This window comes from Sphaerodactylus townsendi, linkage group LG03 (assembly GCF_021028975.2).
Source record: "Sphaerodactylus townsendi isolate TG3544 linkage group LG03, MPM_Stown_v2.3, whole genome shotgun sequence".
NCBI classification, from domain to species: Eukaryota; Metazoa; Chordata; class Lepidosauria; order Squamata; family Sphaerodactylidae; genus Sphaerodactylus; species Sphaerodactylus townsendi.
In genome coordinates, this window is record NC_059427.1 from 81,237,902 (window position 1) to 81,263,808 (window position 25,907).

Here is a 25,907-nt window from a genome sequence, read left to right on the forward strand (position 1 = left end):
TGAAAAAATGGCTGACGGAGCAGGAGCAGGCTTTTCAAATCTTGTGCTACAATTATTGTCAGAACATGAGAAAGAGGAAGCAACCCACAGACTCCCATCCACATTCCTTCCTACCTCCAAAGAGTGGGAGATTACTGAAATTATGTTTTCAGCTCCAGATCAGGCATGCCTGACCACCGCTGTGCAAGCTCTTGGCACGGTGTCAGTCAAAGAGGTACTGGAGAAGCAGCAGCAGCTCCAGACTGTTGGAGAGGATTGCATGAGTCAGTTGCAAGGGAAGGGGCGGGCCAAGAGCCCCGGATTCCACCTCTACTATGGTTGTGGTTCAGCCTGAAAGACAAAGCATGCCCTACCCAACCACTGGCGGGCAGCTGCATTCCTTTGCAGATGGCTTGATTTTCACACCTCATTAATTTTTGAGTAAATATATAGTAATGTATTCTTATTATGAGCTGTGTTTATACACTGTAATGACTTTTTTCATGATTCATGTTCTCCTAACTCTGGAATGAATAGGGTTTCAGTTTAAATGATAAACTTTTGTTTACAAGATTCAAATGTGCCTAGTAAGTTTAACAAAAAAAGGGGGGATCTTTTGGAGTCAGAATGCAGGGGTACAACACAATTTTTGTTTTTTATTTTTCCATTTGAACTGAGTGGGGAGGGGGAACTGAACAAGGCAGGCACTAGGTCCCCCATGGAGCACTGAACTACAAATAAGGTCCAGGAAGAAGTTGCAGATGCATTTAGAATTCTACTTAGATCTTTTGGTGGAAAAGAGTATAGGAGTTTTCTGTAGGAATGTCTGCTTTACACTTTGACAACCCATCAAAAAGATCAGGACTAGTAAGTCCTGGCTGCACAGTGACAGCATCACAGGAAACTGCAAATCAGCTTTGGAGAAAGTTCCCTACTATATGCCTCCTGACAGTTCAAAACATGTGTGATTCAAGACCCACCCCAGTACCTGAAGCTAGATGGAATAAGCAACAAAAAAGAGTCAAAGGAAAAAAGTGTGCCAGAACTAGTCACAGAACAAACACTGTATCTTATTTAAGCATGGTGCTGTAAAGATGAAACCAAAAGTTTTGCCTGTAGATTGCTTCACTCTCATTCAGACATACCAGAGAGAGAGACACAGAGACCACAAGAAGGTCAAAAGCCACAAGACTGAAAAGGAAGTAGCATATTAAAGTCACACACGTATTCATGTAGCTGCCTGGTTTTCACTTGAAGAAAGGAATGGAGCATCTTGAATAATATATTATCATTGATCATCTGAAACCTCAAAGTACATTTGTTATAACAGATATACAAGCCTTTAGAAGTATAAAAGCAGGAAGAAAACTAAATTAATTGCATGCCCAAAACAGAAAGCCCAAATGATGTTACTAATGGGAACAGCACGCTAACGATGCATTAAGTTAGAGATAAAAGGCAAATGCATTCTTCTGTAAAAAATATGTTTCATTTCCAAATACTCACTGTTTCATAAAATTTGCAACAATGAATGCATGCCACTGCTAATACAATATTAAATAAGCTTGGCAGTTTCAAAGGGATTGTCATGATTTTCAAGTGACAATCCCTAGGAATTACCGGTATTTGAGAAAGTCTGTTTTATTGATTGGTAAAGGTGGAGGGGGGAGAATAAAACTATAAATATATATAATCAAGTAAAATTGTGAAATTTTGAATTTGCTCAATTGACCATGCAGATAAAACCAAAGTTAACATTTTTATTTATATGCTTCTCCAGTGGAAGAAGAAATATCTGATAAAGAAGAAATGAAGAGCAGCTTGATATGTTCCATGCCCTAGTGACCTCCATGGAGGAAAGTCAAATCCTATCAAACAGATAACTGGTCAACCATGTCCACAGCTTATCATACACAGCTCTTTTGGGCATGCTAAAATTAGCGTATCATGAGTTGCCAGTACTACTGGCTCCTACATTTAAATAATGCAAGGGAAGTACGCTTTATATTACTGTTATCAAAATAAAGTGTTATTCCTGTAAAAATTATTTGCACAGAAAACCTTGGTTCTGTGCAACTACATCGTTTAAACCATTCTTGATGTGTGGTTTTTTTCCTAATCAAATATTTTGTGTATATTCTGCAATCCTTCTCAAATAAGTATTGAGCAGACTATGGAAGCAATCCCAAGTAAATATGAATAAGTCCCATATTACTCAATGGGGCTTCCAGGAAACTGCATCCTTAGGAGTGCATCCCACAGAAACCAGAAGAAAAACAGAGCTTTTTCATATAGAACCAAGAGACCAAGAAGATACCTGTTTTGTGGACAGCGGGAATTTTTCCGCAAGTCAGAGCCACTTTACTATTCTACTATATCTCTCAGTCACGAAGATACCCCCCTGCCCTTCAATAATTTTATCTGAGGATTCCCAGTAGAGACCACTGTAGGTTTCACCTACCTTTATAATCCAATGACTGCATGGGTATCTCAAAAAAAAAAAGATAGAGGAAAAAGGGGTACTAGAAAATATGCAGAGACTCTGGTTGAGAACACTTTATCCAGGCTTGATTGTTATGTTTGCCCTGAGGTAATTTTTCCATAAGGGGAAGTACGCAAATAATAATAAAAATGTGGCTTCTGGACAGCGCTAGAGATGAAACCTTTCAATATGAGTTTCCTTAAAAAGAAACATACTTACTTCTTCCACTGAATGAAGATATCCTCAAGAGGGACTGAGGGCGATGGGAAGTTTTTCTGTACAAGAAGCAAAAATAGTTCTAGCTTTAATATACTTCAGGAATGCAAAAGAAGTGCACAGCTCCAGGGTCAAACCATTGTCGTGCTGCTATTGCTCGGCAGTTAACAGTATAGCTCGGCACCATTTCCCAAGACAAAGATAATAGAAAATCAGACTGAGTTTTTGGTGACATGAAGAGAGCTTCTACAGATGTATGCTCTACTGCATACCTTAAAGAAGTCACATTAATTCAGCAGAACTCATGATGAAGTAAACTTGCTTAGATACTGAACTCTGGTTGCCTGAAGTCTTAAACACTCTTAGGGATGGGGTTTAAACACAATAGAACACATGACTGAAACTTTTTTCAGCACACAATTATCATAATCTGGACTTAGCATGGTGCAGTGAATTTGGAGAACCAAGTTTGACCCTCCACTCCTCCATACAAAGCCTGCTGGATGACCTTGGGCCAGTCACAATTCTCTCAAAACTCTCTCAAGCCCCACCTACCTCATACAGTGCCTGTTGTGTGGGTGGCGAAGGGAAGCCCATTGTAAGTGAGAGTTCATATAGTAGAAAAAAGTAGAGAATAAAAATCAACTCTTCTTCAATAAAACTGAAAGAGGTTGCTTCCACACAGATGTTCTCTTTCCCCTTGGTGCCCCAAGGGACAGCGTTTGCTTCTTTATTGAGAATCCACACAACGTAATCCCACAATGATCCACTTTGAATGTTTTCCCCTGCTCTGCTGCAATCTGTCCCAAACCTGGTTTGATGTAATCTTTTTGAAAAGACCGCAATCAAAGCACCTTTACACATCATATGGAGAGGAAAGTGTGCATTTTAATGCCCTGTTCACGAGTGATGCCATTTGTCCTGCCTCATCCCCTAAGCCACCACTTGTCTCAACATCATCAAAGAGCTGCCTCAAAAGCTGACAACTGCTAGATTACTACAGATTAATAATATTATCACATTCTATTGCAATAATCTGTTAGAACCTCTGAATTTCTAGTTTCCACTTTTTAAAAAGTAAGTCTTGAACATGGATGTAGGAAGAATATCTGTGCAAGAAAAAGACATTGTTTCTTTTTTTAAAGTGAAAGTTGAAAGTCAGAAGAACTAGATCATGGCAATACTTCTATCACTGTATAATATTACTGCACTACATCAATCTACTATCTTCTTTGAAGTCCACATACACATGTGGTAGAGAAAAGAATTTGGATTTATTCCCTGATTTTCTCAACCATAAGAGTCTCAAAGCAGCTTACAAACTGCTTCCCTTCCTTTCCCCATAAAAGAACTGTGACTACTCAGTAAGCTTTACATGTAGAACTTGGAAAACAAACCTGGTTTACCAGATAAGAGTTTGCTGAACATGTGGAGGAGTGGGGAATCAATCCCAGTTCTCCATATTACAATCCACTACTCTTAATCACTTCGCAACAGTGGATCATTTGATAGTCTGCACATGCGAAACAACCTCAAAGTTTGGACACCACAGAGGGAGATTCTAGTATTACTTCTTGATGCCATGAAATTATAGAGATGATTTTATTGATTGTGTTTATGGTCTAATTGTTGATTTATTGTTGGAAGCTGTGCTGAGCCCGAATGGGAAAGGGTGGCCTAGAAACAATCAAATAATATATAAAAGTACAGTGTTATTTTTTCTTATCTAGATTGTTTATCTAAAAACTCTGCAGGACCAGACCAAGGGCACATCTAGTCCACCATTCTGTATCCCACAATGGCCATTTAGAAACTTTTCAGAAGCTGGGCACAAAAGCAACAGTTTTTCCCAATGCTCCTACCCAGCAGCCGGCAATCAGAGGCATGCAGCTTCTAAACATGGAGGTTCTATTTAGAAACTCTTGTCCCACAAACTTGTCTAGTTACATCCAAAGGCACTTCAGCTAGGGGCTACATCTTGTGGCAGTGAGTTGTGTATATTTATTATATAAGCCAGCGAGGTGTAGTGGTTAAGAGCAGGTGCACTCTTATCTGGAGAACCAGGTTTGATTCCCCGCTCTGCCACTTGAGCTGTGGAGGTTTATGTGGGAATCAGATTAGCTTGTGCATTCCAATACATGCCAGTTGGGTGACCTTGGGCTTGTCACAGTTCTTCGGAGCTCTCTCAGTCCCACCCACCTCACAGGACATTTGTGTGTGGGGGGGTGGGTGGGGGGGGGAGGAGATTGCAAGCCCCTTTGAGTCTCCTTGCAGGAGGAAAAGGGGGGATATAAATCCAAACTTTTTGTCTATTTATGCACCATATGAGGCCTGCAGGGTGACCTGGACCAGTCACAGTTCTCTCAGAACTCTGTCAGACCACACAGGTAATAGTAAACCACTTCTGAACATTTCTTACCTTGAAAACTCAATGGTTATCGCTATTAGTCACCTTGATTTGGTGGCCAGTACCTTACAGACCTATGGATCTATTGGCTGTAACTATACAACCATATAACTTTCTTAGTCATAACTATACAACCATATAACTGTCTTGTAACTTTCTTAGTTCCTACTGGGACTAACAGCAATGCATGCAAACTGGCAAAGCTTCCACGTGGGTTGCTGGTGCCAGATACAGATCAGTCACTTTTGGAAAAGCGACTAATACAGAAACTTTATTGGACACCACTCCAAGTGAGAGAGAGCAAGCCAGTTTGTCCAGCGTCTCACATCTTCTGCATTTCAGTAACCTTCAGCTCTATAGAACTACTGAACACATCGCCGCCAGCACTGATAGTTCACTTGTTCAAAGTACTGCGTGCACTAATTCTTACAACAACCTTTTAAAGAAAGCCAACAGGATTATTCCAATAACACAGAAAGCACCGCAGAAAAAAAGCCAAACACAAGCTTCCTGATTTCTAAGCGAGTGCTTCCATGCATTTGTTGGCCTTAATCAGGTGGAAAATTATCGGTCTGGGATAGCAATGTCTTAACCCGGACCCATGTCTACCCACGTGGAAGGTGTAGCCCTTACCTGACCGCTCTGTCGCAGCAGCTCCTTTGCCGCTTTCTCGTAGCCAATCTGGACCAAATGTTTGTGCATCAGAGCCAGCAACTCCTTTTGCTCACCAGCTGCAGCTGCCATGCTGCCCTTCCTACTGTTTTAGCCAGCACGTAGGACGCTTACGACAGGCCGAGGGTCAGCGACTGGTGGCATGGAGCCACATGCCCCTAGCCGCCTGCTCCTGCACCTTTTGACCCTGCTTACTTCACTTCCTGTTCTCGAATCTCGCCCCCACTGACTTCTGGGAAATGTAGTCTTATCATGAGCTTCTCCCTCCCGCCCTTGTGTTTGGGGCACTCTGTCGGCCAGTCTAATTTAACTTTAGGACTGATGTGTTTGGAAAGATATTGGGCGTTCAAAGCCACGATTATAGGTTTAGACACAAGTTGCGCGGCTCCATGTTTTCAGTGTTGGCAAGCACGCTTAAAGAATATCGCCGCCCTGATTGATGTGCTATCAAATAAAGTTTAGTGAGAGGACTGCAGTATCGCTTCAGCTATCAGATGTGGAGGGCATCTTATGCATAGTCCATCCTCCCCCCACCCCCAATACAGTAGTGAGAAGTATTGGCCACTTCAATTGTGAAACGGAACAGTCCTTTTTTTAGCAGTCTACATAACTCCTGAACTTTTTTTAGAAGCAAAGACAGCTGTGAATCACCCACTGGCTGCGGTTGCCTCTGGGGGGTGGGATGGGTGGAGCCAAGGTGACCGCTTCCGCCTAATTGTTGGTGGAAGCAAAGCCCGGGCCATGTTGGGCTAGGGCTGACGTCACCAAGGGGAGGGCAGATTGACCCTTTAAAGGGGAAGCCCTCCTTTGTTCTGGCCATGTGCTTCGGCCAGCCAGCAATTTGGACGATTGGAACTACCGATTGTGCGCGAGTGTGAGTATGGTTCAACAATAAAGCTTGTGGGACGCAGTGGTCAGTCTTATTTTCAGTGGGCTGGGTTTTGCTCCTTGGGGTTTCCCTTCTGCCAGCCGGCAGTTGTTTGCGGCGTGTGTGTGCAGGGAGTCCTCGGGCTCCCCCTGCCTTTGCTGGTGCATGGCCGTTTAGCCACAGGCACCCTCCTCGTCCCTCCCAGCACCCCCTCTCCGCATAGCAACGAGGAAGGGAAGCGCATCCTCGGCAGCCCGTCCGGGCCGGCCGCTGACTGCTTCCCTCCTCTCTCAGCAGCGGGGGGGGGGGGAACGGTCCTGCGGCGGCCTGGCCGGGCCAGCCGCCGCCCCCACCCCGCCCCCGCTCGTGGGGGGCAGGGGCCATGGCGCCTGCGGCTGGCTGGCTGAGCTGTGGCCCTCCTTCCCTCCCCTCCCGGCAACGGCAGAGGGGAGCTTTGCTGCGGTGGCTCGGCAAGGCCAGCCGCGGCCCCCCCACCCCCGCTCACGGGGGACGGTGACAAGGACGCCCGCGGCCGGCTGGCCGAGCCGCGGGCCGGCTCCTCCTCCCGGCCATGGGAGGGGGGCTCTTCCAGCCTTGGCGGGCACAGCCAGGCCGGCCGCCGCCCCCGCCTTGCCCTGCCCCCGGGGGATGGGGCTATGATGCCTGCGGCCTGCTGGCCGAGCCGCGGCCCTGTTCCGCTCCCTCCCAGCCAAGGGGAATTTTTTCTGGGCCCCGGCTTTCGGCCGGGACCAGCGCCCGCTTTCTGTTCTGCTAACCCGCTTCGCGGAAGGGCCAGGAACGCCCGCGGCCCGGTTGGCTGGAGCCGCTGGGCCTCGCTTCTCTCCCCCTCCCGGCCAAGGAGGGGATCACCTCAGCGGCTGCCGGCCTAAAATGCCAGCTCTAATTCGCCCCTGCTTGCGGGGCGGGGCCAGTGATGCTCAAGGTCGGCGGGGCGAGCCGCCGCTGGCTGGTTTCAATTCCCCTGCCCGGCAAAGGGGTTGAGGTTTTTGGCGAATGCTCAGTCGCCGCCTCTGCCCGCCTCTACTTGCGGGGATGGGGCTGCGATGGTCGGTTGGCTGGCCAGAGCTGCGGGCAGGCTTCATGTTGCTCCCCTCCCGGCTGGGGGCTAGTTTTTTTCAGCGGTAGCCCAGGCCAGGCTGGCCACCCGCCTCCACCCGCCCCCACTTGTGATGGGCGGGGATAGATTTCTGGCTGGCTGCCCGGCCAGCGGACCTGTTTCACTCCCCCCCCTCCCGGCAAGGGGAGTTTTCACGACGGTTCGGCCGGGCTCGTCGCTGCCTCCGCCCCACCCCCGCTTGCGGCGGGGATGGGAATGTAATGGCCGCTGACGGCTGGCCGAGCGCCGCAGAGAGAGGTCGGCTTCACTCTTCTTTCCACAACAGGGGAGGGGAGCTCTTTATGCCCGATTGGCTTCGACTGGGCCGGTAGCCCCACGCCTCTGGAGCTGGGGACCGGCGTCGCGACGCTCGGGGCTGAGCCGGGTCGAGCCTCCACCCGCTGGCGGGGATGGAGAACAAGGCACCCAGCTGGTCGGCTGGTCGAAGCTGCGGGGCCTCCTCACTCCTTCACCCGCCCCCCGCCCGAAGCGGGGGCTGGACGCTTCTGCGGAGGCCGGCAGCCGCCTCCCTCCCGCTCGCCGCGGACCTCCTCTGATCCCCTCCCAGCACTGAGGGGGGGGGGGGCGGGCACAACCTCCACCCACGGCCTGGCAGGCTGTGCTGCAGCCCCTCCCCGCCCCGGATTCACTGTAGGGGGAAGGGGGAGTTCAGCAGTGGGGTGGCGGGAGCCTCCCAGAGACTGCGGGTCATCATTTTGGTTGGCGTCGCCCACACCCGTCTGCAGCGCGAGTGGTCATCACGTTCATTGCCTACTCGCCTTGGCACACCTGCGAAGCGCCAGGGGGGCAGAGTCGCTGCCAAGCCCGGGAGGCCGAGACCAGGGCATCCCCTGTCTCTGGGGGGGGGGCCCGGGGAGTCTGGAGATCTTAGCGACTCCACCCACCCGGCTCACGGGCCGGGAGAGAGCCTTCCGTAAGGCACAAGAGTCATTGGGAGAGACACCGGAGGGCGCCTTGCATCGAGCCACCGAGTTAGGGCTCCGTCCAGGGGGCCCGGGGGGCCGGGCGCACAGCATCAGTGCCAGTGGCCACCCTCCGCAAGGTCACCCTCTGAAACCCGGCTCGGCGAGGCGGGAGTCGCGGTGGACCTCGGTGAACCCTTTCTTGTGTTTGGGAAGAGACGCACTCTGTGCGGCCAGATCTTTAATTTAACTTTAGGACTGATGTGTGTTGGAAAGATATTGGGAGGTTCAAAACCCACGATTGAGTAGAGTTTTAAGACACAAGAGTTCGCGCAGTTCCATGTTTTACAGTGTTGGCAAGCACGCTTAAAGAATATCGCCGCCCTGATTGACGTGCTATCAAATAAAGTTTAGTGAGAGGACTGCAGTATCGCTTCAGCTATCAGATGTGGAGGGCATCTTATGCATAGTCCATCCTCCCCCCACCCCCAATACAGTAGTGAGAAGTATTGGCCACTTCAATTGTGAAACGGAACAGTCCTTTTTTTAGCAGTCTACATAACTCCTAAACTTGTTTTAGAAGCAATCGGACTTCTCATGTCTATTGCCAAGAAAGTGTCTGAGTAGACCTCTCCGCACAGCATGTTTATCACAAGTTGCATTCGTTATAAATGAATCCGTTTTCCCTCAACTCATTATAAATATGCTGTGCGAAATCATTTCTGCTTACAGTGATCTTTTAAACACCATCTGACCCTTCATGGCCAAAGGTAGGCTTGCCAATAATCTGGAGAAAGAATATCCTGTTACCGCTAACAGGAGCTTGATGGGATGTTATTTACCAGGTAATGTAGTTGTTGACCTCCATGTCTGGTAAGCTTGCCAGTCTTCCAGTGGTGGCTGGAGATGTCCCATTGTTACAACTGATCTCTAGGTGACAGAGATCGATATGTGGTGCCCAATACTTCTTTACCAAACATCAGGCAAAGAGAAGAGAAGTTTAAGTAGCTTTATTTGCCAAGAAAGGGACCCATCCTTATATGGGCAGACTCCGCCAAAACAACACATCCACAGCATATTTATTCCCTTCTCCCTGGTCGATTCCCCACTTCAAAAATGGAAATAGATACAAACCGGGTAGGTTTGACCATGTGCCTTTTGAGCACGGTTTCAAGGTCCCCACTGCAGCTTCTGCCTCATATGCGGCAGCAATGCAGCAGCCAGGCAGGAGTACCCACTGTCGGCGGATCAAACACGCAATCCGCTTGGGCTGTCCTGATTGGCTGCTGCGTTGTGCTGGGGCAGGAATTTTTTTTAATTGTCAAACTGACGGATCCACATCTCTGTGAGCATGCGCAGAACAACCCTATGCGGTCGTGGATACGACGATACGACGTTTAGTGCTACTTTGTACTGCCTTTTACTCAGTGAAGCATTCAAACTGGATCCACGTTGTTTCACTTAGACGTAGATCTTTGCTCTGTGAAATTTTTTTAAAGGGATGTGTGCACATCGCGCACAGCCCACTGCTTCCTGATTAGACGAAAGGCTCCATGTCACTACCAGTGGCAGGAAAAACGAAACCAGATTCACCCCCAAATTCGCCACCACTCCACATTCAGCGCACGTTTTTTCAAAAATTCTACTTTCTTCCAGGTTTTGAAATAACGCGTGCTGGGGTGGGGGTGGGGAGAGCAGCAGAGACGGGGTCAATCCGTTTTTGGCGCTGGTGTAGTGGGGAGTTCTGCTGGAAATCTGGATATTTTCTGTGACGAGCACGCATCTAATCGTGAGTGGGGAATCGACCCCTGTTTCACCACACCCTCTCCATTCCCCCATTGGCTAAGGGCACTTGGAGTTACAGCTTTCCGATCTGCCTATTTACATGTTGCTCCTTGGTATATTTTCCCCTTCTAAATTCTTCCTGTATGTCCACTGCTGTCCCTGGCTTCGGAGAGCTGCTTTTAAAAGCACTGAGGCCAGGGACGGGCCTTGGGGAGGTGTGGCCACGTCCCCAGGAGAAGGTGGAGGTGTGGCTTTGCCCCCCGACCCCCCCTAAAAAATCTATACCTTCGTCACTGATTGCAGGGAAAAGATTGTGGGTTGAGGCACCATTATAGTGCTTGTTTTATTGAGAAGATAATGTTATATTCTATATTTTATCAATTTGTATGACACTAGTGTATCTAGAGTTCAGTACTGTAAATCACCCTGAGCCCTGCCTTGGTCGGGGAGGGTGGGATAAAAATCCAATAAAATAAACAAGCAAACAAATAAAATAAAGATGAAGTCCTATGAGAAAAAACTGGGGGACTTGGAGATGTTCAGACTGGAAATCATTCTCTGCATGTTAAAATGAAATAAAACCCTTTGTCTTTGGAAATTAGGTATATTTTATTTGCTTGGTTTCATTATTTAAAAACTATCCGTCTATCCTTTGAGGACTGAAATTGTCCCCACACTATTAATTATCAATAATGTTAGCCACAGAACTAGTTTTGAATCTTCCTCCAATTACAGAGCCTAAGGAGATGAGCTTAGTTTAAAAAAGACACTTTTATTTTGCTGACAAAAGGAAGAATACAGAGCAACATATCTCTTTAATGTATTCTTCAACACAGTGAAATTTCAGCTATAATTTATAGTTCTCTTTATTTCATATATGGTCATGCTAGGTGTATAGCTATTTCATTGGTTAAACGTGATGGCGTACCTTTTAATCCAAGCACGCACATCCATGACCAACATCTAAAACTATGCTTATCAGTAACTCTTAAAAGAAAACACTTTCCCTTACACTAATTGGAATTATTCTAGCTGCTAAACTCTATCCCTTATGTGGGCCTCCCTTCAAGTGTGCACTATGCCTGACTATTCTGTGTAGTTTTATTTCTTTCTCTCTCATGGCCCCCATCACTAGTAATTGGCCTGCAATGTAGAATGACCTGTTTGTTTCTGTAGAGAAATGGCCTCCATCCAAGAAACCACACTGATATACCAAAAAAATTGGGGCTTCAGTCTATTGATGAACTGGAGTTCTGGTGCTAGTTCTTAGCTGGCAGATAGGAAAGTAGTCAGGGATGAGTCATCAGACCCTAAGCACAGAACACTTGGGGTCTTATAGATGCAGTTGCCCAACTAGATCATCAAACACCTCTGCTAGAATATCACACCAATAGGGACACAGATTAGAAAAGCCCAAGGGCAAGAGTATTTCTTCCTCCTGGCTCAGGAAGAGTGTGAATGAGCCCAAGTGGAGTGGACTCCCAAAAGGAGATTATAAATTATCAAAAGTAACTTTTGATATCAACACATCTGAAAGTGTATCATCTGCAAGATCAATTGCTACATTTAGAATTCTCTACCTGCATTCTCTACCTGTTCAAAGGCTCTGCCTGGTTGCCACATCTCCTGCTTCACACATGCTATCAATCAAGGTTTATCTCACAATCCAAGATCAGCACAGGATAAAACAAAATGAATACATCAATTAAGTAAAATAAACTACCGGTACACATTAAAAGTACACATTAGAACCACTTTAACTATCGATAGAATTATCCAGGGACCTTATAATCCTATATGCCATAGGTGTCAAACTCGTGGCCCTCCAGATGTTATGAACTACAGCTCCCATCATCCCCTGCCAGCATGATGCTGGCAGGGGATGATGGGAACTGTAATCCATAACATCTGGAGGTCCGCGAGTTTGACACCTATGCTATATGCCATCAGACCAAATTTTGCAATAAGGGGTGAAATTTTAGCATTCTTATCAAAGCATATCAGTGAAAGATAAAAACAATTTGTGTCTCCCTGGATAGTCTGTGAGTATTGGAGTCACTCATATAAACAGTACTGTGGCCTTCTACTGTACTTTCAAGCAAACACACTGGTGGGAATGGCGAACTCAGATAGCGCCCCTCCCCTTTACTGCTCTTTGAGAATAAGGGAAAAGGATGCCTTCTTGGACAGAGAGGTGGAAAAGCAGTGAGGGCTTTTCTGATCTCCTGGCGCAAGAGGGAATGGTGCTTGCAAAATTGTCTCCTTCACAGTTTCATGAAACTATTTCACTATGGGCATTTTTTACTTTTTTATTTTCAGTCAGTCTATTTAATTTAGAATTTGACTACATTCATATGTTGTCATGAAAATTCCCAATACAGAAATACAAGAGTGAGCATTCAAATGCTACTGGTAGCAATGGGAAGAAACCAGTGGTCATTTCCTGCTTCCTTCACATGAGAGAAGGAAAGTGTAAATTGTCACAGGAACAAATGAAATTGCTCAAGGCCTTCTAGGTCATCTTATGTTCTCTGTCCCCAGCTCCCCATGGTCTCAGATTCTGTTACCTTTTAACAGAGATGCTAGGGACTGAAAGCATGCATCCTGGAGAGTTTTAAAGGAGACATAAGAAATTATTTAAATATCACTGAAGAATGGTGGATTCAAAGCATTAGACCTGATTACTGTTGAATCCCAACTCCAAGATTACTTAAGTATAGATCTGATACCACCACTTTTAGTGCCATCCTATGCATGAATGCACTGTTCTAACCATGCAGTCCTCTATCCTGGGGGGTAATCTCAATTGAACAGACCTGAGTAGGATTCTGAGTAGCTCTGCCTAGGACTTTAAGTGAATGTACACAGATGTCATTCTGCTCAATATGGCACTTTACAATATCCAGGGCAATCAGGATTTTCATAACATCTCATCTGAAACACATGCACACTTACACATAGCTAAGTATAAGCTCTTTAAATTATTCCTAAATTAATGGTTTCTGGGTACAAAACCACTCATCTGCAAATAAACCCATTAGTTTCATGGGAATTAAAAGGTACCTCAGGCTTTCTAAAAAAAACCCACCAAATACCCAAGCATAGAATGCATATCCCTATTTAGCAGTTATATAAATATTGTTCTGTATAAGTAGTACTTCCCGTTTTTACAACTATCTGTTTATATATGAAAATTTGAAAATTCTGGACACCTACTAGACCAAACAAATGAGGCAAACAGGTGGTTTTAGAGTTTCGTTTACTTTTTGTTTGTTTTGTTTTGGATTATTGAATAAGTGTACTGCTGCTCCGGGCAGCTGTTGTCATTCAGTTGATCCTATCACATTAAAATATAAGAAGTTATACATAGGTATGGAGCAGTTAAGTGAAGTGAGCAGTGGCCACAACTTCCAGAGTTGATACTTTATGGGGGAAAAAATGGATCTTCCTTTTGGCAGTGAGATGTCTCTATTTTTAGATGAGCTAATAATGTCCATCCGGGGAGGATTTTTTTACTCTTGAAATATAGAACCATTACTTCTATTTACTGGAGGTTAAGAAGAAAACTGCCCACATTTCAAGAGGCTTTACAGATTTAAAATAGACTGTCAAAACCTACAGTTGAATATAAAACCATTGTTGAGTTAGGCAGCTCAGAGCAGTACAAAACCAATAATATCTAAGTCTCAAAATGGCCCCTATGATGGGACTTCCGGGTCAGCCCTCAAGGATACCAGCCGCAAGACGAGTCGCGCGGCATCCCAACCCTCCTTTCTTATATATTCCTCCCAAGGTAAATCACCAACCTTGGTCCCTTCGCAAGATAAAAGGGTAAGGGGAAGCTTGGAGACAAAATAACCCCTTTCCACCGTAGTGGAAACCCCGTTTGGAACGGAGGTTTCGAGCGGTGGTTTCGGGCAGCGGCTGAGGTGAAAGCGGCGCTTGGGAGCGCCACAGCGAGAGCCCAGCGGCGGCGAATGCAAGCGAAGGAGCGGTTGTGGAATCTTGAAGCTAGAAGGTAGAGGGGTTCTGACACTCTCGTGAAAGTTTAGCAAAACGGATTAAAACGTGGCAAGGAATAGAAAGTGCTCTCTGTGTGTATAGCGTAACAACGAGGTGTGCCTCTCACTTTAAGTATTCACCGAGTTTGAAGGTGAACTACGTCAGAACTGAGAGACGGGCGGAAACAGCTGAGTTGCGGTGGAGGGAAGGAAAAAACACGGAGTGTCGAGACGGAGCGACGAGATAGAGGGGCGAAATAAATAACAAGAGAAAGGTAGAGAAATAGAAGAAAGACGAAGGAGTTCTTAAGTTTTGCTATTGATATTTCTCAACAACCTAAGAAAAGGGAGAATGTGTGACTAACTTAACTACAGCTAAGGGCGGAGGTTTGGGGAAATTGAAGGTGTACTTTTACTATCAATAGTGCCCCCAGGTGGACAATAATCTACATATAGGGGAGAGAAATAAACAACCAAAGACTTTGAATCAGAAACAGAGGGTGAAATCTCCCCTGCACTCTAGAAATGCTAGCCACTAATAAACAAAAGAACAATGGTAAAATGACTATGGAGGCTATGACTCCAGAAAAGACAAATGGGGAACTACACCTTAAGCTGGAAAAACTGTTAGAAATGACTACCTGCCTTCAAAAAGCATCAACATCCTTTCAGGAGGATACCAAACATTTCCAGGAGGAAACCAAAGATAGATTTAATAAACTGGACGATCATTATAATAAATTAGGAAATGAAATACAAGACATCAAGAAAGATCTAAATCAATTAAAGAAGATGGAAACAACCATAAAAGAGGTCCAAAACGAAGTGAAAAGTACAAAAGAGTAGCATCATTAGAAAGCCAAAACGATATGATGAAACAGGAAATTGATCGTATGCGAGTGCAAATGGCTTTAATAGAGCTAAAATCAAAAGAGAATACCCTGCGGCTGAGAGGATTACAAGAACAAGACAATGAGGACTTAAGAGGAATTATTACTAACGCAATAGCCTCGTTTCTTAAGATACGAGAACTAAAAGTGGAAGAAAACTTAGAAAAAGTCTTCAGAATAAATACTAGGACGGCCAGAACAAGAAGTACTCCGAGAGATGTCTTGGTCACCTTCTGGAGGAAAACGACCAGAGATGATATTCTCCAGAAACATTCGAAAGACAGACTTAGAATACAAGGTCAAGAGATAATAGTTCTGAAAGAGACTCCCCAATTTATTTTGGATAAAAGACAATTATACAAACCTTTGACTACGTGGCTGAAAGATAATCGAATAACATTTAGATGGAACACAATAGACGGACTGTCATTTACTTATAAATCTAAACGTCGTAATATAAACAACGTACAAGAGGCCAATGATTGCCTAGAAAAGTTACAGAAAAATAAACTGATGTAACTGATATAACGGACCTGGATGAATAAGGTGCGAGGAAAACTAAAGTCTATAGATAGATAATTTATTTTTGCTTGTATGTTATATGTGTAGAAATATAAGAGAAATCAATTATGGTGACAGATACCGTAGATTGCTCAGTTTTGTATTTAATTGGTGGCACACTGAAAACATATTGATATTTAAGTATAGTTATGTATGAATTAGTTGTAATGGGGAGAAAGTTAGAAGGGGGGGAAAGGGGGAAAAAGAAGTTAATAATTAAGACTTAAGAATTGGTGAATTTTTTTCTTTTTTCTTCTTTAGAATATAAGTAAGAATAGGGAAAAAGTAAAAGAGTTCATTATGTATTATATAGTACACCAAATGATAAGATGAAAGGGCTAAGAAGAAACCCAGCCTTTAGCCCTCGGTTACTTAAATCTATAGAAGGGAACACAATGCCTATGACTATTTTTTCACTTAATGTTAATGGGCTCAATAGCCCCATGAAATGTAAGAAGATCTTTAATTATGTGAAGAAGTTGAACCCAGAAATTACATGCCTGCAAGAAACACATATTAAGAGACAGGAAGAAAAATTTCTATACTACAAAGGTCTGGGTAAAATCTTCCACTCCTCTTCTACAAAAAAGAATAAGGGAGTTGTTATTTACGTAAAGGAAGAACTAAACCCGGTTCTAAGATTTAGTGATAGTGCAGGAAGATATGTAGGAGTGGAGATTAAATGTGAAGGGAAAAAAATATTGTTAATAGGAGTATATGCTCCTAACCAAAAAAAGAGTAAATTTTACGGTAAATTGCAGGAGGAATTGTTACAAAACATATGTGAAAGCCAAATATTGATGGGAGACTTTAATGGGTTGGTGGATCCAGAGGTTGACAGAAAAGGTAAACAATGTGTCTATACGAATAAACTTCCAAAAACGTTTTTTGATTTGATTGGCCAATAAAAATGAAAGATGTGTGGAGAGATTGTAAAAACAACAACAGAGACTATACCTATTACTCACACAGGTATAAATGCTATACCCGAATTGATATGATATGGGCAACGGAAGAATTAACGAGATATACTGAAAATACGCAGATACTAGAATGCTCCATATCGGACCATAGTCCTGTGGTATAGAAATTAAATATTAGGAAGAAATTGACGAATCACAGAATAAATGATTTTATTTTAAACATAGAAGAATACAAAAAAGAACTGACTCAAAGAACAAAAGAGTTCATAGAAATTAATGATAAGTCGGTAGAAAATGTAATGGTGATTTGGGACGCCTTGAAGGCCTCCACTAGAGGTGAATTGATAGCTATGAACTCAAGATATAACAAAAAGAGACGGTTAAAACAAAATACTCTGCAACAACAATTAATGAAAATAGAACAGGAATTTAAAAAAAGACCGGGAAATAAAAAAATAAAAAGAGAAATGGACAAGATTAAACATCAATTGGAAAGTGAATATACAAACGAAATTGCAAAAAAAATGAAATATTTGAAACAAAAAAACTTTGAATGGGCGAATAGACCTGGAAAATGGCTGACAAGTAAGCTGAAAAAACAAACTAATGATAGATCAATATGGAAATTAAAAGAAGAAGGGAAAATAATAACAGACGAAAATAAAATTGTGGAGATTTTGGTGAATTATTTTGCCAACTTATATAAAGAAACTTCTAACCCTAGTGAGCAAGAAATAGAAGGTTATCTCAAGGATATTGAGATTCCACAAATCAAACAAGACGTACAAGAAATATTAAATAATCCTATTACGAAAGAGGAAATTTTGGTAACTATCAAAAATTTAAAGAAAGACAAATCCCCGGGACCAGATAAATTAACAGATAAATTCTATAAAATTAATGCAGATCTAATCGCTCCATTATTAGAGAGAACTTTTAATGAAATAATGGAAGGACGGAAACCACCAAAATCCTGGTCCTCAACAAATATAATACTTATACCTAAAGAAAAAGTCGAGGAAATAACTAAAAAACAATTTAGACCCATTTCATTGTTGAATCAGGATTATAAAATCTTCACTTCAATTCTAGCCAAAAGACTCAAGGGATGTTTGAGACAGTACATAAATATCCATCAATCAGGATTTTTGCCAAACAGAGAAACTAAGGATAACGTCAGGATATTGACAAACCTGATAGAATTTATGGAAAAAAAATAGATCAAAAAACGGCTTAATATTCATTGATGCGGCCAAAGCATTTGATAACGTAAATTGGAGATTTCTAAAAGAGATAATCAGAAAAATAGGAATAGAAGGGAAATTTTTTGCAGCAATCGACAATCTCTACTCAGACCAAGAAGCACAATTAATAATAAACACAAGCCCATCTAAACCCTTTCCGATTTCTAAAGGAACCAGACAGGGATGCCCCTATCTCCCTTACTTTTTAAAATTTATATAGAAATTTTGTTTAAAAAGATGAATTTGGTAGAGCAGTGGAAAGGGATAAATTTAAAAGGACAGAACTATAAGTACAAAGCATACACGGATGATGTCACCATGATTATAGAAAACCCCACGAAAGAAAAAATAAGTAAAATTATCAAGGTAATTGAAGATTACGGAAAAATAGCAGGCTTAAAAATCAATAAAGAAAAAACGAAAGTTCTTACAACAAACATACCCCAAAAGGAAAAAGATGAAATCTCACAGTTAACAGGGTTTGAACTAACAAATAAAGTTAAATACTTAGGGATTTGGCTCAGAGGGAAAAATAACTATTTATTTGAAGACAACTATGTAAGAACTTGGAAAGAAATCAAAAATATGCTCAATCAATGGAATAATATAACAGTGTCCCTTTTGGGTAGAATAAACATAATCAAGACATACGTTATTCCCAAAATGATGTTCTTATTTAGAAACCTACCTATTATTGTGTCAAAAAAACCAGTCCAAGAGTGGCAGAAAGAAATCATGAAATTTATTTGGGGGAGGGGGAAATCTCGGATAAAATACACGTGTATGATTGACTCAAAATCAAGGGGAGGGCTGTCAGTACCCGATCTATATATATACTTTGAAGCAAATGCTTTTTTGTGGATCAAAGACTGGATTTTATTGGATAACGAACACTTATTGACCTTAGAGGGTTTCAACCTAATGAAAGGTTGGCACGATTTTTTATGGCCAATAGACCAATCAAAAAATTACCGAAACTTTAACGCACATAAAATAAGAAAAGCACTAGGTAGAGTGTGGAATAATTATAAAGATTTTTTCTATCAAAAAACACCCACTTGGATTTCCAGATCGGAGGCAATACAAAATAAGGAACATGCAGATCTAAAAAAGTGGCCTACTTATAAGGACACACTCAAACAAATAAACTCAAATAGGGTATTGAAAGAAAGAGAGGAACTGAATCAAGAGGGAATAAATTGTGGATGGTTCACATATAGACAACTGAAAGAGACCTTTGAGAAGGATAGAAGAAACTGGAATTTCGCAAAGGATAACGAAGAATTGGATATAAACTTACTTAAAAATGACTCCCAAATAGTTAAAAAAATGTATAATTTATTGTTAAAGTTTAAAACTGAAAAAGAAACAGTCAAGACAAATATGATTTCATGGGCTAAGGATATGAAAAAAGAAATAAGTATGGAAGAATGGGAGACGTTGTGGGAAAACTACAATAAGTTTACTTGTTGCCAGAAACTAAAAGAAAATTTTTATAAAACATTTTATAGATGGCACCACACCCCCACCAAATTAGCAAAGATAAATAAAGACTTTAACTCCAAATGCTGGAATTGTACAAAACATGAAGGTACACTACTCCACATGTGGTGGAAGTGTAAAAAAGTGGCAAAATTCTGGATTAAGGTGATTAACACAATCAATAAAATTTTCAAAACCAAGTTAAAAAGGAAACCAGAGATATTTATTTTGGGAATTACAAACGATAAAATAATTAAAAAAAATATGTCACTTTTCCTTTATTTAATAGCAGAAATGACAAGATTAAGAAATAGCTCAAAGATTGGGAAAAGAAAACACCATATCTATAAAAAAATATGGCAGAGAATGGGAAGAAAGAATGTATGAAATTATGAACTGTGATAAATTAACATGGATTTTGAGAGACAACCCGGAAAAATGTAACGAAATTTGGCAACCGTTTTTTTCGTTTATAGAGGGAAAGAGAAAATAGGATTTTAGATTTAAACATATATATTAAGAGCTATATAGATGAAAACTATAAGAAGATAAGAAAAAGGTAGGATAAAGAAAATTATTGTTTCACTTTCCTAATAGATAGAGGTTGTAAGTATGTGATTTTTCTTTTCCTTTGAAAACTTAGAATGACAGACAGACTGATACAGTAAAGTACTGGACGAAGATAAACACAACAGAGACCACTTGTGAAGTCACTTGATGTTCAACGAGATAAGAATCATTTTGTGTAAATTTATTTAGGAACAGTGTTGGATTATAGCAAAGATGTAATAATAAGATTTTGATTCTTTTTTCTTCGACTTTCATTGTTTTTCATTATACCATTGTATCATATTTACACACTATGTAACTATTTTAACTTTAATAAAAATTTATTTAAAATTAAAAAAAATGGCCCCTATGATGGTGAGGGTTATTTTGAGCATTAAAATGGTCAGGAACAGTTGGAACTTGGGAGGCTTTTTGAAATACAACTTTAAATAATTTTATTAGTCTCTTTTTGAGGGATTTAAAAGTTAGGTTAACAAATTTTCAATAACGGAAAGGTAGATTATAACAGATTAACAGAACCGAGAAATTTGAGATGATTAAGCTCAAGTGATATATTGTAGTTCGAAATGGATGAAGGTACAAGTATTTAAATCTTTGTTTTCTACTGTTATCTTGGTAGTTTTTTCCTTAAACTTGAGGGTTTTTTATATTTTCTTAAATTTACAGCTCAATCCAGAGCTGAGGCGGATGGCGCCAGCACTGCTGAAGCACTGCTCTGCCCACTCCACAGGGCTAAGAAGCCCCCCAAAAGTTTTTAAAAACAACCTCCAACTGGTTACTATAGGGGGAGAATAGAGAGAGCAGCATATCTCCGCTGGCAGTTCCACCAGCGTATGAGGGCTGAGATGGGTCTGGAGGCTGACTAAGGTTGGCCCTGCCTCCTACCCCACCTGTGGAATGTCCCTGGTATGTTGGCATAGCTGGGGGTGGTGTGCAAGCCCCGGTGCGAGACCAAGCATTGCAGCTGGGCATTTGCCATTCTGCCGGCGTAAGTGCACTGGAGAGAGCATTTACGTCTGTGGAAGCCTGTGCTGCATCCGGAGGGGGATTCACCCTCCCAATTCTCCCTTTTTCACAGTGGTTTTTTACTTGTAGGAGTTAGGAATATTATGACACTTCCACAGTTTCTCTCTTAAACTGGCCTGGCTGGGACCACACATTTCTCAAGAGCTACATCTCATGAAACTCTTAGGAATCACTCTACAGACTTCAGAGCTATTTTCTTTATGTAATAGGCTATGGCTACTGTCCTAAACCAAAAAAACCCCAAATGTGTTCTTTTTGATGCATGAGGAGAAATTCTCCATCAAACAGCTTACAGTTCACAAAGCTGTTTCCCAATTTGTCCCATAATTTAAGAACCTGTGTGTATGTGCTAAATACCTATGCATGCACATACACATGTATACATATAATGGTGTTTCTGGTGGATGGCTACTGGGTTAGAGTCAGGAGTGAAAGTAATTCAGTACAAGCTGATATTGAGTACTGGTAAGAAAACTGCTGAAGCAGTACCTGATGTATTCTGCTTTGGGCCCCACAAGCAAGACAATACCAGTAAGAATGTAACTTTTATCCTTGGTCAAAAGACAGAATCTTCTATGAGGTTTATTGGAGAGTAGCCCCACTGATCCATGAGCCCTGTTCTGTTTTGGCTCTCTGAGGCCCAATTCTGAGCAGTTTTTTTCACTTTTGTATTTCCTCTGCCACAATCTGGTCAAGAGTATTACCTGCTGAGAAAGTTCACATTCCTACCACTCAATTTGCAATGCCACTATGTCACTCACTACCCAACTACTGGTTAACATGCAGAAGAAGAAAAAAAAGAAAAATTTGGATTTACATCCCACCTTGTTCTCCTATAAGGAGACTCAAGGTGACTTACAAACTCCTTTCCCTTCCTCTTCCCACAACAGATACCTTGTGAGGTAAGTGGGGCTGAGAGGGTACTGAAGAACTGTGACTTGCCCAAGGTCACCCAGCAGGAATGTAGGAGTGCAGAAACACATCTGGTTCACCGGATAAGCCTCTGCCACTCAGGTGGAGGAATGGGGAATCAAACCTGGTTCTCCAGATTAGAATCCACCTACTCTTAACCGCTACACCACAATGGCTCTCAGATGGCTTACTGCACCTGTGCACTCCTGGGTAAACAGTGACCCCCTCTCCTGGGGTCTGTTTTACATAGTGTGCTTGTACAGCGGAGGTGTATGTGATAGGAAGAACAAATGCTAGCAATTAAAATTTTAAAAAGGATTTATTGAGAAAGAAAAGTTCACACACATACTCTGCACAGCAACAAATTGAGCGAGATTAGAAAGAAAAAATGCAAACAGGCAGCCCTGTACATGTTCTAACTGGTCTTATTGTAAAGTAGCTGTTTACATTTTTAAAGCTACAACATTCTAAAGGCTTCCAGAAACTTGGAGAAGGAAGGAAGGAAGGAAGGAAGGAAGGAAGGAAGGAAGGAAGGAAGGAAGCCTACTTGGCCAGCACACTGCCACCCTGCCCCGGAGTTGCACCAGTTTCTTAATGTAGGTATATGTGCATATGTGCCTGCTTGTGTGTGAGTCAATCCAGTAATCCAGGGTTCTGTGGTGTTTCACAGACTGTGCAGGGCATATGGCAGTTGCCTCGGTAGAAAGAAAAAAATGAGGGCACCAGAGGCTCTACTTTCCACACTCTCAGGTGCTCGTCCTTTGTCCTTGGCAGCTTGGGTGTATTAGCAGGTGGGTAAGCAGAAAACAACTTCCTTCCTTCTTTCCTTCATCCTCCATCCCTCCCTGGTACAGAGAGGCCTGGCCACACACCCTCATCTTTCCCTCCCCCATTTGGTGTCAGCAGCACCTGACCCTCCTCAGGAGTCCCACCACTTCCCCATGTACAGAACTGGTGTTGCGCTGGGTGGCAAAGGACAGAGAAGGCTGGCGGATGCTGCTTCTTGTGGTTTCTTTTCAAGAGTAACCACTACATTCCACTGCTTGGTTTATGTTGGTTTTTACCAGTTCAGTATAAACCCCGCCCCAAAGCAGGGGCGTACCACCCACTGGGACAGGAGGTGCCAAATGACCCTTGTCACACCGGCGGGGGGTGGGTGGGTGGGTGCAAAATCACCTCCACCCCCCTCTTCCCCCATACTGACCCAACTCGGAAGAGCTGGGTCAGTGCGGGGGAGGCACCTAAAGACAGAGCCGGCCTGCTGCCGGTCGCCCATCTGAGTCCGCCTCCTTCCCTGCCCAGGCCCTTGGGGGTGGGGGTAGCTTGGACAGGCACCGCAGTGGCGGGCTGGCTCCCAGGCTGCCCGCTGCGAGGCACTGCCCCAGTCTCCCTGCAGGCTGGCTCCTGCCATCCCCAGGGCCTCGGACGAGCCCGCCCCTGAGCCCCACCCCTGAGCGCAGGGGGGTGAAGGGGCATCCGGAGCAAGTGTTGACTGTGGGCACCATTTCCCCCCCCCCCGGATAAGCCTCTGCCCCCAAGCCACGTGTGCATGGAGATTGGCTGGAAGTGAGTTGTCTCCACCATCTGGGCTTGCTTAAATATATATAAAGATACCAGGGAATCTCTAGGCCTCAGTGGGAGGTTGGCAACATGTTTCGCAGAGCGTTTGATGGAACTTGAACAGCAACCATCTTTTAAAGAGAGGGAGATTTGCTATTTTAGTTTTGTTTAAGTGAAAATATATTAAACTATTACTGTAAACTGCTTTGAACCCCAAGGATAGGTGGTATATAAATGTTTTAATAAATAAATAATGTATCATGTCTGAATGCATGTAATGCTTGTGATACTTACCAGGTGGCACTAGATGGCAATGTAGTTGTGCCTTTTCATAGTACCACCATTAGCTCATAGGTTAGCCAGGGAGACCTCCCTTGGAAAACAGCCGATCTTTCATCTGTTCTCTGTGGTAGTGAGAATGAAACTATTCCAGCAGAACCAGCAATTATTGTATATGTATGGGAATAAAAGATCTCCAGATAAGATTTTTTTTGCATTGTACATTCAAGTATATGAGAATTTGCACAAACCAGCATCATAAGGGAAAAGTGGAACTGTGACATGAGCAGACTTCTCTTAAAAAAACTTGTGCAGCGCTAACTTGAGCAGCAGAGAGGTAGCTCCTAACGTGACAAAGATGTCTTGCTCCAGAGGGCAAGCAGAAGAATGTGGTACATAGCTTCTAGAAAGAGGGCAAATTTTCTTTCCTTTGGTGTGCCCCCCACAACAAAAGGTGGCTTGCTGTGCAAAAGAGAGTTTCATTTGAGAGATATCCTCATGACAGAATTACTATGGGTGGAATGTGGAGATTACAATCTATTTGCTTTATAGGGGGAATTGGGGTGAAAAGTGCTGGTTTTTTTAAAAGAGCGCAAAAGGAGGGAACTATAGAAGTAGCTTAGGTACAAAGGTCAGTTAGTATGCCTGGGGCTGCTGCTCGATAAGCTGAGAAACCCCTATGGGGCATGGCAGCTGTTTTGCTCCACAGGTTCACCAGAGGTTGCAGCATACTAGTGCTGCAGTGAAGGAAAGAGGAACAGAGCAGTTGAGATCCTTCCCACTTTCTCTTTACAAAAGTTCTTAACAAATCCAAGAACTCCGAAGCTCCGAGTCTGAGATTAGGTTTTGATACTGATAATTCAACAATTCAGTTTCCCAGCATAATCTCCTTATTTTGTACATACTGACAATTATACAGGAACAGTGGAGTTTGAAGAAAGAAAGCAGGGATGTGAATGTACTGGGGGTGGGTGGGTGTTGTTCAAAGGAATGGTAGAAGACATTCCTGGGCACCTACTGCTGTATGGTTGTTAGACTACAATCTGTAGGAGACTCCGGTTCAAATGTTTACTCTGCTCTGTAGCGTGGCTATGGGCCAGTCATTCTCCCTCAGCCTAACTTACCTCGCAAGGTTGTAGTTGAGGATACAATGGGGATGGAAGAACAATTTGTTTGTTAATATACTTATGTATATTAATACCTTTCTTCCGTGGTGGGATCCAAAAAATTTAATAACAGGTTCCGATGGTGGTGGGATTCAAACAGTGGCGCCGCTGCACACACGCACCTCCAGTTCCTATTGGGCAGGAAGGTTGCTTTAGTAACCCCTTCTCGGCACTCAGAAAAAAATTAGTAACCACTTCTAGAACTGGTTGGATCCCACCTCTGCCTTTCTTCACACATAGTAAACCAGCAAAGGTTACTTTGAACTCACTGGAAAAAGGAAGAGGTAAATGTGTTAAATATTCAATCTAACATAGATTACAATTAAAATCATTCAACTTTCCTATGCTTCATCCCCTCTTACTCAACACATACATTCAGAATAAGATTAACAGGTCAGACATCTTGAAAGAAAAAAAAACTTTTACTGTAACCCAGGGTCCAATTGGGGAAGGGGGGCTAAAGAGCTCAGATTTTCCATATAAGGAAGAAAGAGCTCCATTCCCTCAGATCTGTTAGAGGCCTGTAACTGGAGCCAACCTACTTCACAGAGTTCTGTTGTTATGAACTTAATTTGCACATTTTAGGGCTATCCTTGAAGGCTTGACAATCAGGAGAGAGGGCTCAGCAAAGAACAGCAAAGCTGCAAGTCCATCAACAGTGCCAAAGGACACAGCTAGAGAAAATTGCAAAGGACTGAGACCCTGTAAGCCTGTTTTGCACAACAGGCCGGAACTATTACATGTTGATTACAGTTTATGCATTGGTTTGCCATATTTCATTGTTGTACTGCACATTATTGTTTATGAAACAGAGAACAGATTAAAAAGTTTCTTTTGTTGTAAG

The 25,907-nt window shown here is 43.0% G+C and overlaps 1 protein-coding gene across 1 annotated transcript in view; it reads right to left on the bottom strand.

The window, feature by feature from the left end:
• Positions 1-6,143, bottom strand: part of TCOF1 (treacle ribosome biogenesis factor 1) — a 48,170-nt gene extending 42,027 nt beyond the window's left edge. The window contains exons 1-2 of the mRNA XM_048487889.1: positions 5,718-6,143; positions 2,681-2,736 (exon numbers count right to left, since the gene is read on the bottom strand). Of these exons, the coding sequence (XP_048343846.1) occupies positions 2,681-2,736; positions 5,718-5,828 (167 nt within the window). The 5' untranslated portion in view covers positions 5,829-6,143. The remainder of the gene's footprint in view (positions 1-2,680; positions 2,737-5,717) is intronic.
• Between the last annotated feature and the right edge of the window lie 19,764 nt (positions 6,144-25,907).